The following is a 17054-nucleotide window of genomic DNA, read 5'->3' as shown; positions in this document are numbered from 1 at the left end:
GAGAGAGAAAGAAAGAGAGAAAGAAGAAGAATCCTGGAGCCTGAGAGGAAGAACAAGTCTTGAGGAATCCGAGGGGCAGGAGCTGCTGTCTCTTCATTGAAGAGAAATATAACTGAGGTGCCTTTCCAGGGTTTTCCCGCAGATTTTGACTATTTTCCGTCAGGGGCTGGTAGCACTCCCCGCTGCAGGGCACAGCTCTGGTCCGGGACTCGCTATCGGGCACTTCTCCAGCACCAGCCGTCTCTCCCCTGGGCAGTTGGGCCCCGCGATCACACACGTTAGGAGGTGAAAGAAAAGAAAGGGAAGAGGCAAGAAGCGGCTTGCTTCCCAGGTCCCCACCTCGGCCATCGCCTCCTGCGCTGTCGTCGGGAAGACGGCATCTGCGGAGACCAGTCGAACGGAAGCAGCACGGCCGATTCGAGAAAGACTGAACATTTAAATGGCCGATAAATCGAGGAGACTAGCACAGGGTACTGTGCGCAGGTGTCGAAACAGAGGAAAAGTCGGGCGGTCAGTATGACAGGGCAGGGCCTCCTCGCTCCCTCCCCCACTAGTGTCTCCCCGTTAACACTGCTGCCGTCAGACAGGGGGAGGAAGAGGAAGGGTGGGGGACAAGGCAGGGCCCGCGAATTTCGAATCTTCTCGGGCCACAGTGGGGAACGGGACCGCAAGTGCGGTATTCTAGATACTCTACTCGCCACGTCCCGGGTAACCACGGATTTCCCCTCCTCTTTCTTCCTCCAGACCAGCATAAACGGAGAAGCCTGGCAAACGCTCCCACCTCTCGTAGCGGCAACCTGTGGCAGCTGAGCCCCCACAGCCCTTCCTTCCCGCTCTCCTTGCTCCTTCTTCCCCTACCTGGTTTTCTCCGCACTTGCTCGATTTCGGGCGGTTTAAGGTTACGGACCAAATAGTGAACTATTTCAAGTTCAGTACTTATTTCGGGAAAACGGGGTGTGTGTGTAATTAAGATTCAAACTGTCAAAGTCCCTAATCAAACTGCTGGCGAGAGGGGATTCGAAGACAAAAGGAAACAATGGAAGTCTCGTTAGATCATTTTTCTGGACATTGTTTATGGTCTGGAAGGGATCAATCGTTTCAAAATGTTACAAGTAAAAATGATCCTGTGTGGAATGCAGCTAATCCTTTTAGGTTCCTGTCAACTGTTTCCACTCAAAGAATCCGATTTTTCAAATCAAAGGTGCAGAATTCAATTGCAGCGGGCTCCCCTCACCCCACACGCCCCCGGGCGCCCCACGGCGTCTCCAAATGCCCCGCGTGGGTGCCGAAGGCAAGACCCGACCGGGCCGCGGGTTGTCCGCGTCAGGGCGAGTTATCAACCCAGGCTGCTCACTCGACGGCAGCAGTGGTCTGCTCTGCCAGCGGCCGGCCCAGCTCAGCCCAGTTAGGACGGCATCGTACCTGGGGCCGGGAGGAGACACAGAACACGGCTCCTTCCAACCAGTCTGCCGGCAGCGCCCCAGGCTCCGCCCCGGCACGGCCGCGGAGTTCTGCGCCGCTCACCCGGGTGAACCGCGGCGTCTTGCAGCCGCAGGCGCAGCAGCATCTGCGGGGCTTGTTTCAAAAGCTCTCGTGGGAGCGCCAGGTTTGGCTTGCCCGCGAGTGTTAGCAAATTCTTGCGGACTCCCTCTGGGTGGGGAGGAGGCTGGAGGGGAAAGTAGTCTGTTTAAAAGTAGAGACATTCACTCCACGTGGCTTGTCGGTAGCTCCGCTCCGGTGCGGGGGACGGAATATCTGCCTCGTGGGAGGCGGGTGGGACTACGGATTCCCCCGACAATGGTGTCCCGGCCGGCATATGTTTGAGCACCCGCAGAAGAGGGAAGTCTTGCTGAAAGCGATCTAAAGAGGTTAATTTCCAGAGAAGGGCCGCCCTTTGGCTGCTCGTACAGAAGTGGGAAGAAGAGGGGAAGAGGTCTGTGTTTGGTGTTAGCGGGACCAACGGCTGCGGAGCGCTTGTGGGACAGTGCGATGATACACATTTGCGTGCGCTGCCCCATAGGCAGCGCCGTCTGCACGGAAAAAGACAAGTTACGGACTTCCAGAAAGGAGGGGAAGAGGTTTGACAGAGACCACCGAACTTTCCCAGACTGGATTTTGTGCAATCAGAGGCAGGCTGCAATAAAAAGTATAAACTCTTTTTTTCCTTGGTACGTAATTTCCGATCCCGTACACTTTAGGGCAAAGTCACCTGACATATCTGTCCCTCCTCTCTTGGAGCTGGACACTTTTTTTCTCGTCAGTGGTTCTTTTAATCGAAGAGACTGTCCTCCTCTACCCCTCCCTTCATGCAGCCGACAGGTGGAATTTCACTGTATACACGTACATTAGAAAGCTATCTGTTTCGTCTAGTGGTTGCTGAATAAGCAAACGTGACAGTGTTTATTTTACGAAAAGAAAACCCAGAGAAGACACCTCATTTATCTTGATTGTTTGTATTTCATGTATTTCGTGTATACAGGTGTGCATGTACTCTCCTGTAATGAAATAAGAGAAGCAGACCTACGACCACCGCGGTACGAAGAGACATATAACCGGGTTTTATAAGGACTTTCCAAAGGCTAGGAAATTGCCGGATATACCACTGCAGTGCTACAGTTGCTCGGGAAGGTAGCATCACCGGGTGAGGGGCACACGTGTCTGAACGCACACAAGCATTGGATGCACGCAGATGGTTTTCCATTGCCCGGAGGGGACAGAAATACCTTCGGATTAACCGTGATTAAGGCTTTCCCGCTCTTAGAAAACGAATTAATGAAAAAGTTGAATTATCTATTTATCCTTTTGCTTTCAACATATATTGTATAATTTGTCATCTGAATATGGGGCCCTGCAGACGTCTGCATGCCGTTTGCTCCATCAGGGAAAGGGAAACTTAGAATCAATTCAACAGGTCTCTTGTGACTTGGAGGAAGGGCAAGTATAATTATTTTGATTGAAAAAAATCCACAACTTCCTTTTTGAATTCAGATCAGCCGTAATATTTTTGAAATTGGCGAGACACAGCACTTAAAAAAAAAAAAAAAAAAAAAAAAAGGAAGAAAAAAAGAAAAAAGTTTTAAAAAGCGCCTTTCGTACAGTCTTGTCCATATGTTTTTCTAGTTTTTGTGCACTGTGAGGCCTAGCCGGTAGGTTCCTCCGTGGAGCAGAGCGCAGCGTGTGCCTCTGTGTTCCTCGTCGCGACAGCCCGTGGAGCCAGAGCTCTGCACTTGGGGCACATCTTCGTATGATGTGCAGTTTCCGTGTACCTTCCGCGGTGATTCCCGCCGAGACGCCGCCGGCTCCCTCCCCGCTCCCACGGGCAGAGCACCCCCGAGGCCGCGGAGGCCCTGCGCCGCTGCGGCCCACGCACAGCCCTCGGTGCCATCCGCGCTGCTGCAGCCGGGCTGGTCTGAGGTTGCCGAGGTGTGTACCACCCCCTAGCCCCACAGCCTTTGCCTCTGTTCTTCTGGATCGTGCCAGGAACTGAGAGGCGAGCCGGACTGGGCGGCGGGGAGGGGTCCGGCGTGGCTCCAGGGTCGGTACTCCGCAGTACACACCTCTGGGCAGGGGCCGGCGGCGGGGACCGGAGTTCTCCTGCAACTGAAAAAATAGGAACAAGAGGTTTATCGATTTGGGGCTCGCCTGCACTTCTCCGCCTGCCCCCAAAATCGACGTGCACCCATCTGCGTAAGGAGGCACCAAGTACGGTTGTTGTCGCAGCGTGGATCCGGCAACAGCTTGTTACCTTCTGGAGTGCCATTTGCCTGCACACACACACGCACACACACTTATGCGCGAATATCTCCTAAACATCTTGGTCGTGCCTTGCAGGGCAGGAACGGGCAGAAAGCAGAGAGCCCAAGGTGGCTGCTCGACGTGGCTCTCACGGTGGGGTTTGCAGAGCAGAAAGGACTTCTGGAGAAGGGCGGAGAGGCTCTGAAGTCACCTGCGGCAGATCATCGGGGCCTGGGGGTGAGGGGCGGCGGAGGCAGAGGCCGAGCAGTCACGTACCTGCTCGTGATGCGTCCGTCTGCGAGCACAGGGCAGTTGGTTCCCGCCCGTGCCCGGATTCCGATGGTGTGTGTGGCCGGCGCCGAGGCAAGAGGGAGGAATACTGCTGTGGATGAGGGAGCCACTGGGAACAAGCTGAAAAACGGATCTACATCGGTTAGCAAGTTCCAGAGCGGGGAGCATTTGGCAACGATCTTAATTTCCATTATTTGTGTCAAATACAATATTATCAGAGACTACTGCAGCACTTACTGTAAGTACTGAGGGAAAGTATTACACACAGAGTGGAATCTCCGGGCCTTGCCAAGGGACGGTTAAATCAGATCTACTTTCCAACAGATCCCTCGCAGAGGCCTCAGTCTCGATGGGGGCGACCTTGCACTCCTCCCTCGCCACTAGTGCCAAAAGAGAGGGAGCAGCTGAGAGCAAGTGAGGGCCTCGCACCCCACTTGGATCCTCCGGAATCGGGGACGGAGTTGGTCCTAGGTACTTGAAACGAGCCTACAAAGACGGGGTATGCACCAGCCGACACCTCGCTGCCCCCAGGGGTGCCTCTCGCGGCACCAGAAATACAAACAGGACCAAAGGTGAGGTCCAAAGGAGCTGCGGGTGGGGAAGGTTTGTGAGGAGAGCAACTTTAGGGCCCGGGAGCTGGTCACGGAGGGCTCGGGGCTCGGCTGGATACCCGGGCTGCGCTGCTCGCCACAGTCCATGCCGGTGATGGCCGAGAGGGCACCATATCCGAACCTTCTAAACAAGGCGGCGGGAAGGGCACAGCGTGCAGACATGCAAGCTAATCATATTTGAAACCGGGAAGGGAAGGGGAAACTTCTTTCATAGAGGATGTGGGAAGGGACTTAACACAGTCCTGCTTGAGAGAAACGTTATACATTATGCTTGAAAAGAAATAATTTTTAAAAACCTAATTAAAAATATATAAATCACCCATCAGAAACAAAGAAATATGTGGAAGGAAATGTTTCTGGATAGAGACACTGTGTGTGGCATGAAAGACGATTGAATACATAAGGGCTTCATTAAATTCCCAATAGATAACATTTGTCTAAATCTATCCCTAGATTAAAACTCCGCATAATGGCACCATAAACTAAAAAGTTTCTTTTTGTGTGGTCCTTCTGGAGGAACTGATTGAAACATTAGCCCCCTCACAGAGCAATCCCCTCCTAATTCAGATTCAGTAATTTGTCTCTCAGCCCTACGGGGATATGATGAGCAAGGAGACGGGTTAATGAATCCACACTTTTTTGCTGGGAGGAGGAGAAGGGGGCAACACTATGCTCCCTGTCCTACCAAATTGTTTATTAAGGCCCAAACTCTTTTGGAGGAATTGTTCGTCCGCGCTCGGTCCCTGGGAGGACTACACATCCTCTCTGTCAGCCTTGAAGCCGTGCAGAGCACGGCGGGCCATTAGCATGCGAATGGGGCACTGCGGCCCGGCGGTGCTGCGAGCTCATCAAAGGGCTGCGGGGCCGGCGCCTTTTCTGGTGGCACCTGCTCCGAGGCAGAGACTTGGGAACAGGGGCCGCAGGGACTGGGGCCGAGGACGGGCGGCTTCCCCGTCGACTCGAGGAGAACAGGAGAAAGGATCCTCCACCGACGCCATAAACCCCGATCCCCTTTTCCTTAAAGGAAAAAAAAAATCTGCTCCACGTACTGCAAATTGTTCCTGCCAGCTTCCCTATCAGCTCCCAGGGAAAGGCCATGTCAGCACGGGATGCCGGCAATCGGCGAAAAGAGTGGAAGAAACAAGTGGCCAAGCAGTTTCCTTGCCATGTACCTCTGAGAAGACCTGAGGGACAGGCGGCGGGCAAGCTCGGACCTCGCCGCCCGCCGGGCCAGGCTCTGCGCAGAGGAGGTCACTGGGTTCCCCAGAGTCTGCTGAGGGGAAGCCAACAGAAACCAACACAGAGTGGGTCACCAGAACCTGCTCTTCCCATGTGAATGCTCGTGGAGAGCTCGAGGACTCGAAAAGCCAGAATCCAGACCAATGGCCGGCAGCGTCCCTCCTCGGGGAGCCTGGCACCGCCGCGCTCGTTTGCTACAGCTGCCTTCACCCCGGCAAAACCCTTCCCTGCTTGATTTTATCTGACTGTGCGAGGGGGGCCTCTGCCAAGCTCGGTACCCCGCGCTGGACCGGTCCTAGGCCCGGCGCATCCCCGTGGCCAGTCCCGGGGAAAGCGAGTTAATTGTTCTCTCGTGAAAAAAACACGCTATCACCGGTATGTACACGGTGCCTCTGGGGTATTTTCCCTTTAGTTTTAAAAATGAAAAGGGACTCTACTGCTTTGTCGCCTAAGGGACTCGGGACACCCAAAGGAGCCTTCCAGTTGCAGACTGCAAATGGAGCCCAGCAGAGATCTTACGTCCAGTCTTTCTGCTTTTAGAAAGCTACTAATTTAACACTGCATTGCTAGAAACAAAACAGGAAAGCATCACTTTTCTAAGAAAATACTTAAAACCAAGGCGACGAAGTATTTCGATGTGTAAATGCATGTATTTATCCCACCTTTCTCTCCTCACCTCAAAGAGCACTAAAAGGCATCCCTACCTTTTATAATTTTTTTTATTAAGAAAATTCACATAATTGATCCCCGAGTCTCCTAAATTGTTATAAATACAGTCGTACTTGAAAAGAGCCTCCCTGGTTGGAAAAACGTGTGTTCTTAGTCCACAACAAGTAACCACATGCCTACTGCTAAAATATGTGTTTCTCTTTTCCGTGCCCAAGTTCTGAATATTTGAGGCCAACTTTGTGATTAAAAAATTTTTAGTCCATAAAATAGATATCTATCAACCTTACGCTGTTAAAAACAAGTGTTTGGAATCAGAAAAACTGCTTTCATGGTTTGTTCCATATACTTATATATCCTTACTTCAACAGTGTATACACTTAGGCAACTCGTCACACAAGAATATTCCAAAGCTCATTTTATATTATATGTATTGAGAAGTAGAATCACAGGCCACTATTATCATCACAGAAACATAAGTCTCTAGGGCAAATCTGTCTTAAGTTCAGGACATGCCTCTTATTATTAGTATTTTCCTTTGGGTCTCTTGGAAACCAAACTGTGATGCAGTTGTGATTTAAAACACACCCAAAAGTATAAAAATAGTTTTAAACCGGTTTTTTAATCAATCCCCTGATAGGTGCCTTACAGAGAGACTTAGTTCTATTTATCCCCTCTTTCGTCCCTGATGTTTTTTGCAATCTTTTGTTAATTTTTGTTTTGTTTTGTTTTGTGTTGGGGTGGGGGTTTTGTTTGTGTTCTTTTTTTTTTTTTTTTTTTTTGGGGGGGGGGGGGTTTTTTTTTTTTTTTTTTTTTTTTTTTTTTTTTTGGGGGGAGGAGTGTCTATCATTATCTGCTAGGGTTAACAATGCACTGACTGCAAAGATCAGACTCTGATCTTCTTTGTGGTCAAATCCAGACATAATAAATTTCAAGCTATAATATTCTTTGACTATTGTACTATTAATCCCGAAGAAAAAATTATCAATGTCTCAGAGAAATGAGAAGTATTAAGGAGGGAAGGATCCAAAGCCAATTATTTAGCTGGACTCCTTTGGTCTTTGAGTTTGGTTTTGATTTTTTTTTTTTTCAAAATTAAATTTTTTATTTTTGAAAATGTGTAAAAATTTTACATTAAAATGGTACAATAATACTTGCCAGTAATTTTTAACAATATTCCTTGTAAAGAATACGCATAAAGTACAAAATAAAAAACTCCGTAAGTCTATTATAATACAAAACACAGGTTAAAATAAGAAATGATAATCTTGACTTTCTTCTGTGTAAACACGTTAATCTTTTCTTTTATAAAAGTACATGAGACAAGTGTACTAAAATGAAAAAGTATTGCTCTGATGTCCTCCCTCAAGCCTTTTTTTTTCCTGTACATTACTGTTTTCAAGCTCCTAGACCTGAGAATCTCTGAACTTTTACGGTTTAGAGATATTATTTATCTTTTTTTTTTTTTTTTTTTTTTTTTTTTTTTTTTTTTTAAAGGAGTAAGGAATAACTTTCCGATGTAGTTACCGCCTGCCCGTGCACTATCTAGATCTAGACCTGGCTTTGCACTCGTGCAGGTCCCGGGGGGTCCGCCGCTCGCGGCGGACGCCCTCCGAGCCCCGTCACAATATCCCCACGCAAAGACAGGCAGCCCCTGCGGGCGGCGTCCGAGCGGTAGAGAAAGGAGATACCCCAGATCCTACCTTCGGAAAGACTCTCAAACACTTAACAGTTAGAGATCCGTGCCGCGAAGCCGGGGACGGCGGGCAGGGCGGCGGCGGGGGGCAGGCCGCCCCCGGCGCTCCCCAGCGAGCGGGCCAGCCCCGGCGCCGCGGCAGACTGCGAGGCGCAGCTGCTGCCCGCGCCGGGGCCGGGCCCCCCCCCGATGATGCTCTCGATGGAGAAGGGCGAGCGGGCCAGCGCTGCGCCGCTGCCGGGCTTGGCGGAGTGCAGCGAGGCCTCCAGCGCCGGGCCCAGCGGGTGCGCGTAGCCGAAGGGCGTCCGTACCAGCTCCGCCGCCGGCAGCAAGGGGCCCGGCGGCGCGGCGGCGGGGGGCAGCGCCGCACCAGGGGCGCTGCCAGGGGCGGCGGGGGGCTGGCGGGGCGGCGGGGAGGGGTGGTGGAAGGCGAAGAGAGTGGAGTGGGGAAGGTAGGGCTGGAGCTGGAGACCGTAGCCGCAGCCGTAGGGTCCGTAGGTGCAGGGTGGCTGCTGCGGAGGCTGTGGCGGGGGCTGCGGGAGGAAGGCGGCGGGGTCCACGGCGCGCAGCAGAAGCTCGGGCGCCGGGAGCTGCTGCCGCTTGAAGCGCTTTCGGCGGCGCAAGAAGCTCCCGTTGTCGAACATGTCGGCAGATTCGGGGTCCAGCGTCCAGTAGTTGCCCTTGCCAGGATTGCCGGGCTCCCGGGGAATCTTGACGAAGCAGTCGTTTAGGGAGAGGTTGTGGCGGATGCTGTTCTGCCAGGCGGGGAACTTCTCTCGGTAGTAGGGGAAGCGCCCGCTGATGAACTCGCAGATCTCACTGAGCGTCAGCCTCTTCTTGGGGCTCTGCAGGATGGCCATGGTGATGAGGGCGATGTAGGAGTAGGGCGGCTTCACCAGGCTGTTCTTGCCGCCGCCACCCGCCCCGCCGCCGCTGCCGCCGCTGCCCGCCCCACCGCCGCTCGCCGTCGCCTTCTGGGGGCCACCCCGCGAGGGGGACCAAGAGCCGCCAGCACCGTCCCCGCCGCCCGCCTCGCCGCCGCCGCCGCCACCACCACCTCCGCCTCCGTCGCACACGGACGACCGCGGCAGCAGGGCGGCGTCGTGGAGGTCGCCCACATCCTCCTCGTCTTCTTCCTCCTCCTCCTCCTCCTCCTCCTCCTCGGCGTAGGAGCGGCGGCGACTGCGGGTCTGCGGCTCCTCGTCGTCCTCCTCGTCGTCCTCCTCGCCCACCACATCGATGTCGGTCTCCTCAGCCAGCGCCGACGCCTCGGACATCTCCGAGCTCAGGGTCATGGCGCGGCGGCGGGGGAGCGCATTGGTGGCGGCCGGCGCGGCGCGGCGGGCGGGCGGGCGTGCTCCCCGCCGCCGCCAGGCCTCCGCGCCGCTCCGCGGAGAGCCGCCCCGCCGCCGCCACTGGCAGGCGGGCCGCTCCGAGCTGCGGCGGCCCCCAGCGCCGCTGCCGCGTCTCGGGAGCGCTCCCGCCGTTCGCTCACAGGCAGCGGCTGGCTTGGGTTTTGTTTCGGGGTATTTTTCGCTGCTGTTTGGATTTCTCTGTCTGTCTGTCTCTCTTTTCCCTCCCCTCCCCCTTTTTGGGGATCCTTCTCGTTTTTTTTTTTTTTTTTCCGTTGGGGTCGGGGTTTGTGGGCGCAGGGGGGCTGTGCCGCCGCTCCTGGAAGTCAGTTCCCCCTTCTTTCTCCTCACCTCAGACCCCAGACATTAATGGATGCGGGGCAGGAGGGAGTGCGCCTAGTCCTGGGAGGAGGAGAGGGGAGGAGGCTGGCGAGGAGGGAGGGCGTAGGGGACGGCTTGCCGGGCCTTAGGAAAGACAGTGAAAAGGCTGGGGCTTAGTCCCAGAGAGGGCAGCCTTCCTCCCCGCCTTATAGCGGGGGGGCCATCACATGGCTCCCAGCGTCAAAGCGCTGCGGGGCGAGCGGCGCCGTTTCCCCCCACCAAGAGGAGCGCCTTGCGACCATCCTGGCCCCCCGTCCTCACCCACTCCAGGAGGGGCTCTGGGGGGCCGCGGGGCGACCGGGGCCATCTTTAGTGGAAAAGGGGGGAAATAAAGATAACACATGATCCCTGCGGGGAAAAAAAAAAAAAAAAAAAAGCGCGTAAGTTTGTCTCAAAGAGCTGAAGCATCTTCCCAAGAACCGTTCGGAGTGGTCTAGGAGCTTCGCGTCTTCCAAGGCTGCTTCCCGAGATGGGGTGTCGCTTCCCGTGGGAAGAAGGAGAAAAAAAAAAAAAAAACTCAGGCCGGAGAGGGAGGTGGTGAGTTAATAAACTTCTGTCCGCGGAATGGTTTAGAGACACCTCTCTCCCCTCCTCTCCCCCTTCCCCCATCCAGAGTTAAACTTATTTGAGAATGAAATAAAATATCTCTCCAAGTGGACCTCACAAGCTCTCAAAGAACAGCCTCCAAATCACACCGCTACTCTCAGTTTATTTGTAAGGCTATTGTTTTTAAAGGGAGAGAAGCAGCTTCCTCCATTATGGAAAACACTAACAGAGACATAGAGTTACCGCTTTAGTCTGCAAAGGAAAACAATTCGCCGGCCTTTAAAATGCGAATTTTGCTCAAAGTAGGAGCAACATCCCTGAGAAACCGACACAGAGGATTGCTAGCTAATTAAGTCGCACCATTCCTCGTTTCAGGTGTTCCATGAGACGACAGAAAAGCGGCCCTCCCGTTATGTGAGGGGAAAAAAACAACCAAAACCCCACCAAAGAACCCAAATAAAACAAAACCCCACAAACTTGGAGAGAAATGCAATTACTGTGATCTTCAAAAGCAGAGCTTTGAAAAATCCCATCGTTCCCAGGATGTTCTGGCCGGTTAAACCACAATGGGATTCGACTGGGATAAAAGTAGAGGAGCATTTCGTTCTTCTGCATAAATCATCCTGAGAAGGGTGGGCTGATGCATAGATTCTAACTGATCAAATATCACTTTTCAAACAAATTACACACTCCACTTCTTGAAATACGTTCTCGATATGTTGTCTTAACCCGAAACTACAAGCCACTCTGTTTCAAACCCATTTCCATGGATTTACAACATAATCCTTTCTACTATTTCCAAATAATCCTATTTACATTTTGTTCACTACTAAGACGCCTACAGGAGAACCACCAAATGTTACAAAACAGGAAAAAAAAAAAAAAAGTAAAAGGGAAAAAAAAAGTACCCCCAGACCTAATAATTTAATATTTTTTTTCTGTAGAAATATTGATGCCACTCGAGATTTACAGTTCATACAGTTCACAAAATGCTTCTTCGAATTAGTTTTGAGGTCTTAGGGCAAACTACTAAAAGAAAGGCAGATAGGATTTTTTCTCTTCAAGAGGTTACTCGTCTTGACGAAGAATTAGTGTTTTTCGGTTTTACTCCCCCCCCTCCCCCTTTTATTCTTCATCTTCTCCCAGAAATTTAAAAAAAAATCTTTAAAACAAAAACCAGCCTCTAGAGTATGAAAAACAGTGGAGTTTAAATATTACATGGGAAAGAACCGCTGTAGAGACAAACCAAAAGAACTGGGTCTGCCCTCGATCTGCTACTATCACTCACGCAGGATGCACGGGTGTTTCACTGAGCGAGTGACAGCAGTGGCTCTTCGGTAGCACCGGGGGCCCGGGGCCCCGGCTGGATGTGGCTCCTCCTCAATGTGGCCGACGGGGGTGGTCTCGGAGGGTGACGGTGGGTAACCCCCCCGGAAGACCTGGGCAGTATTCCCAAGCCCCCGCCTGTTGATGCAAGGTGTGTGGTGTGTGTGTGTGTGTGTGCGTGTGTGTGTGCGAGGGCTGCTCAAGGGATTCCTTTCTGGGGGTCAGTTGAACCAGCATCCAGTGCGGACAATTAAGATCTCGTGTTAGTACAGCTCCTGGTGGCGACTTGTCTCTGAGCATCTTCCAGTCGCTCCCGTCCCAACCCGGCAGGTGCCGTCTTACAAGGGCAAGAAAGAAAAGACAAACGAGCAGCGGCGGCAGAACCACGAGTGGCATTTCCCGTGGTAAGACCTCGCCGTCCCGTGGGCTTTGCCCTGCCCCCCACCTCGCGGCCGATCCCGCTCCGCGCCGCTCCGCGCTCCTCCGGCCCCGGCGCTTCTCTGCGCGGACGGGGGATGCCATCTACCGGCAAGGAGCGCCGGCTCTGGTATGGTGTGTGCCGGGCAGGGACGTGTGCCAAAAGGAGCCCGCAGGAAGGGCAGGGCCGGGCAGAAACCCCGCATTTAGGGACTGAATGGGACCCCGAGAATTCTAAGGAAAAGAAGCGTTTTGGAGGTGCCCTGAGAACACTCCCCTTCATGGAATGGCTGGAATGTCCATGACCACGTTCCCACCTCTGCCCCGGGGCTCTCTGTCCACACACCCAGCCTTGAAAGGACCACCCTTGGCCCAGGACCTCAGCGGTTGCCTTCCGTGGCTTCCTGCTGGTTGTGAATGATGTGACATAACATGCACTTAAAACCACAGTAGCACAGTAGCCAGACCAGGAGTATTCTGGTTCACATGGTATGTCCAGGGACACCGGGCAGAAGCCAGGCTGGGTGGACCTGCCATGACTTCCCCTTGATTTCTCCATTATTATGGGAGGCAGTATCCCTTGGGAGCTCCATAGCACCCCAGGCCACACATCTTTCTGCAGCTAGGGAGCCTATGTCCAAGAAGGGCACACAAGAGCCCATGCAGGGAAAAAGGAATAGATGACCCCACATACCTTCCCTGGTCATTTATTCAAAATCAAAGAGCACCCTGGGCACCATTTAGGGCATTTGCAAACAGCCACACTTGCACAGTGGCTGAGGTCCCTCAAGTTTTCTGGAACTGCCCCTGACCATGCAGAGGGATGCCAAAGGCTTCCTCATCACCATATGGGTCAGATGTCTCGTGGTGATGTGCACCCCTGGGTGTTGAGTGCTTGTCTAAGTGCAGCCAGTGGAAATCAAGGCAGAGCCTGGCATTACTGACATATGCTGGAGCTGAAGAGCCTTTCCTGGGCCTTCTCAGCCTTGAAAGTCTCCAACACCAAAGGCTGCAGTTCTCCACATCGAGATCCATGTCTTACCTGCAGGACCAGACTTCATGTTATTATATAAATAATAATTTATTGAATAATTTACATTTTCTATGTCGTGCCTTAGGCCAAAGATTGGACTGAATTCTGAGCTGCTTGTGCCACGGAAAGAATAAATCTCCAGTGATGACCTTGCAACAGGATGGTTTTGTCTGTGACAAGGACAATGGCAGTGACAGTTGTGGTTTTCTTTGCCCAGTATAACAGTGACTACCATTTTAGCTCCACTTTTTTATGGGTTTATCCTCCTCTTCCCTTGCCATAGAGCTTTGAGGAAGGTAACACTTTCTTTAAGGCTTCTGCAGAGGCTGGGATTAGAATGTCTGTGTGACCACAATGCATTGTGAGGGTTGGCAGCAGTCACCTGAAAAACAAAAGAAAAATCTGTGGCTTCCAGTCATGCCTACTACTGAAAAAGAGTTTGTCACCCTTGGAGATGACCCCCTACTCCTCTTTTCAAACATATTTTTCTTCTTGGTCAAGTTTGTTTGCTTGCTTGCTTGGTTGTTTGGTTGGTTTTTTTGTTTGAGTTTGGTTTTTGGTTTTTGTTTTCCCTCCTCAGATTCTTGTAGGTCAGTACATTTGCTCTGACAAGTGAAAATCACTTCTTTTAAGGTGCTTTGCGTTTTTAATTTCTGTAAAATGTGATTTTATGTTCTCACAACCCTTCTGAATTTAAGACAGCTTTTACCAGTTTAGACCAAGACTACTCTAGCAGCATAAGCTGACTTCAACATGAGCCAAGACCATATGTCTAGGGAAGAATATAGGAACAGAGCAAGTGTGTAAAATTGATTTGTACTGCCCCAAATCTAGTTTTCAGGTTTGGGGTTGTTTTTTAAGTCAGAGATAATATCTGAATTTAATAGCCTCCTATGGGAGTTTCTTCTGTGAATTTGTCCAGTCACCTTTTATGACTGGACATGAAATCACGTACTTTTACACAACTAAACATATTCTGTGGTAGAATGTTCCCCAGCTCTAACCATGTGTGGTATGAAGTGTCTCCTTTCATTTGCTTTAAGCAAGTCACCTGCTCATTTATTCTGATGTGCTCTCATTTTTTGTACTAGAAGAGAGAAGGAATAACTGTTGTAAAACACCTTCTCCCTGCTGTTCATGGCTTTGTACATTCTGTGACAATTTTTTTTTTCACTGGTTATCTCTTTTTCGGGCTGAGGGATTCTGCTTTGGAATCAATGGATTAGCACAGAAGTAATTCTGTACTCCTGACAATCCTCATAATTCTCTCTACCTTTTCTTGTTCAGCTCAGGCCTATTATTTTTGCAATAATCCTCCTGAACAGCATGAGATGCCTAAATTTGCTTTTCCTTTTTTTATTTCACTTCATTATTTCTACTCTTTTAAGCCAGTGCCTATGCCCAATGCTAATGGAAGGATATTAGATTTTTAAAACAAATCATGTTTGTTTAGGTTACCTTTGATTTCTTCACCGACTACTGAAAGTCTTTCAAATTTTTTCCACATAAGCCCTAAGTTCTTTGTTGTAGACAAAGTTGTTGTTGTTGCTGTAGCTTTAGCAAACTAAGAGGGAGAGTCCATAATTATTATCTCAAATATTTGAGATATTTTCCGTTTCATTTTGTAGAGATGGAAGTAAGCCCCAAAGGAGTACAAACCCATTCATAAATGCAGTGAATATTGGCAGGTATGGTCTTTTTTCACTTAGAAACCCTTGGGGATAAGCTATACTGTGAATGAAGATAGAGAAGATAATTTTCCCATCTAGAACTAAGTGGGTGGTTATCGCAGTTGAGGCGGGATAGTGACATGGTTTCAAGATACCAGCTCTTTATTACAACAGTGTAGCTACCTTTATACAGTTCTAGATGACACACATACACGCACCATTGGTTTACCACTAACATAACAACTCATGATTGGACATAGCCACACGTGTCCGAACACAATAGGTCAGCATTCCTGACAGGAAACCCATTTTGTGTTACAGTCCTTACTGATCGTGGCCGAACCTCTGCCAGGTGTAGATGTTCCATCTTCGGTATCTCAGCTTACAGAGAGCCCAGAACCAGCTGGGCTTCCCCACAGGTGGTGGGTTCTGCCAGGACTTGAGCAGAAATAACAGCTAGCTGCTGCAGAAGGAGGAAGGCCCTTGCCTTGTCCAGCCTTCCCGCCTCTGGCCACTTGTACTCACCACTTACCTCCTGTTGAGAACCAGCTGGACTAGAAACTCAAAGAAGTCAACTCCAGAATGAATCACAACTTTGCAGCTGCCAAGGCATTAGTCAAAGGTAGCACACTGACACCTGTACTTCTAAAGCGGACCAAATTTAGTCCTTATTCACCCTGGGGTAAATGTGCTATGCCTAGATGGAACTATGCGGATTTTGGGTTACGTCTCAACAATGTTTCTGATTTGTAAGTATTGATGGTTTAAAGACAATCCAAAGACCACTGTCTTAGCAGCAGTCAAAACATTTCTGTGATCATGGCTTAAAAGATCAAGTCCTCTTGAATCCCGTGTATAGGATACCTACAGGAATAAACTGTTTGTTTGACATCTGTGCATAAATTTAAGGTACCAGCCTTTTCACAGTGAGGAATACGCTGACTTCTGGGTCTTACCTATTTTCTAGCAAGATCTTTGTTATTGTCAAAGACTAACATGTAAGCCTTTCTTAGCAAATTTTTACCAATTCTATTAACATGAACTCCCAAGCATTCTGCAAAACCTGTCTGAGTCATGCACAGTAAAGGTAGGGGATTCTTGATATAGCACTTCCCTGACTGGTTTTCAGGCAGCCTCTGCGGGGTGTTACAAACAGAGAGAGGCATTCACAGGTCATGAAAGGCTTGTGATGTGGCTTGAAGCCCAGTTGTTTCGGTTGCTGAGTTTAAGAGCTACAGGCACGGTGAGAAAAAGACACTGCTGAGGAGCACTCTCTTGACACTGAATTCTACTACAGATCACTCCATACAACTCAGCAGCACATGGTACAACATATGAAATGAAAACAGCACTGGACTCGAGTTCAATCTTCCTGGGCTCCTATTCAATGTTTATATATTTAGTATCCATTAGAAAGTTATGATTCTGTCAGTGAATCTTAAGTCTAGATATCTGGAGATGGTTTCTTTTTAATTTGCTTCTCTCTGAATACTTTTGCTCCTCTACTCCATAATGCAGCTATTTTCCTCCATTAAATTACTGATATATACAGATATTTTCCCAAATAACTTAGTGCTTCTTCCCCCTTATGTCTTGTTGTTAAAAATAGTATTCTTCTGAACAAATGTTTCCCAATGAGATTTTGACTACCAGACACGGATAGTCTCTCACTGCCTGAAAACACATTTTTTATTTTTTTTGTCACTGGCAATCAGGACACTATCAGGACACTATCACTATAGCTTGATCACTTTCATTTATGACCTGTGATTAGATACTGTGATGGTTCGGATTTGGCTCCCTGCCAAATGCCCAACCCCCCAGTAGCAGCCCCTCTCTTCCCCCCTTTCTACTTCCCCCAGGGCAAAGGAAAAACCCGAAAATCGAGCTAGTTATATAAAAAATATATTTTATGTATATTACAGTTAAGATGCTATGTACACAGCAAATGGGAATCCAAACACCCCCCGAAGGGATAGGGAAAGGGGAAAAAGGGACAAAAGGAAACAAAAAGGGACACCGAATAGATACGCACAATCAAACCCAAGAACTAGTAAAATAGCTAGTAAAACAAATCTCACCACATCCCTT

General features: G+C 50.1%; 1 protein-coding gene across 1 annotated transcript; it reads right to left on the bottom strand.

The window, feature by feature from the left end:
- Nucleotides 1-8267: 8267 nt before the first annotated feature.
- On the bottom strand, nt 8268-9552 carry FOXD1 (forkhead box D1). Its single transcript, XM_027883908.1, has one exon. The coding sequence runs from the start codon at nt 9531-9533 to the stop codon at nt 8268-8270; it is 1266 nt and encodes a 421-aa protein (XP_027739709.1). The 5' UTR covers nt 9534-9552.
- Between the last annotated feature and the right edge of the window lie 7502 nt (nt 9553-17054).

Source organism: Empidonax traillii, unplaced genomic scaffold (assembly GCF_003031625.1).
Source record: "Empidonax traillii isolate 1590-97213 ecotype Southwest subspecies unplaced genomic scaffold, ASM303162v1 scaffold8:size5222938, whole genome shotgun sequence".
NCBI lineage: Eukaryota > Metazoa > Chordata > Aves > Passeriformes > Tyrannidae > Empidonax > Empidonax traillii.
This window is presented reverse-complemented; position numbering and strand designations above follow the sequence as displayed.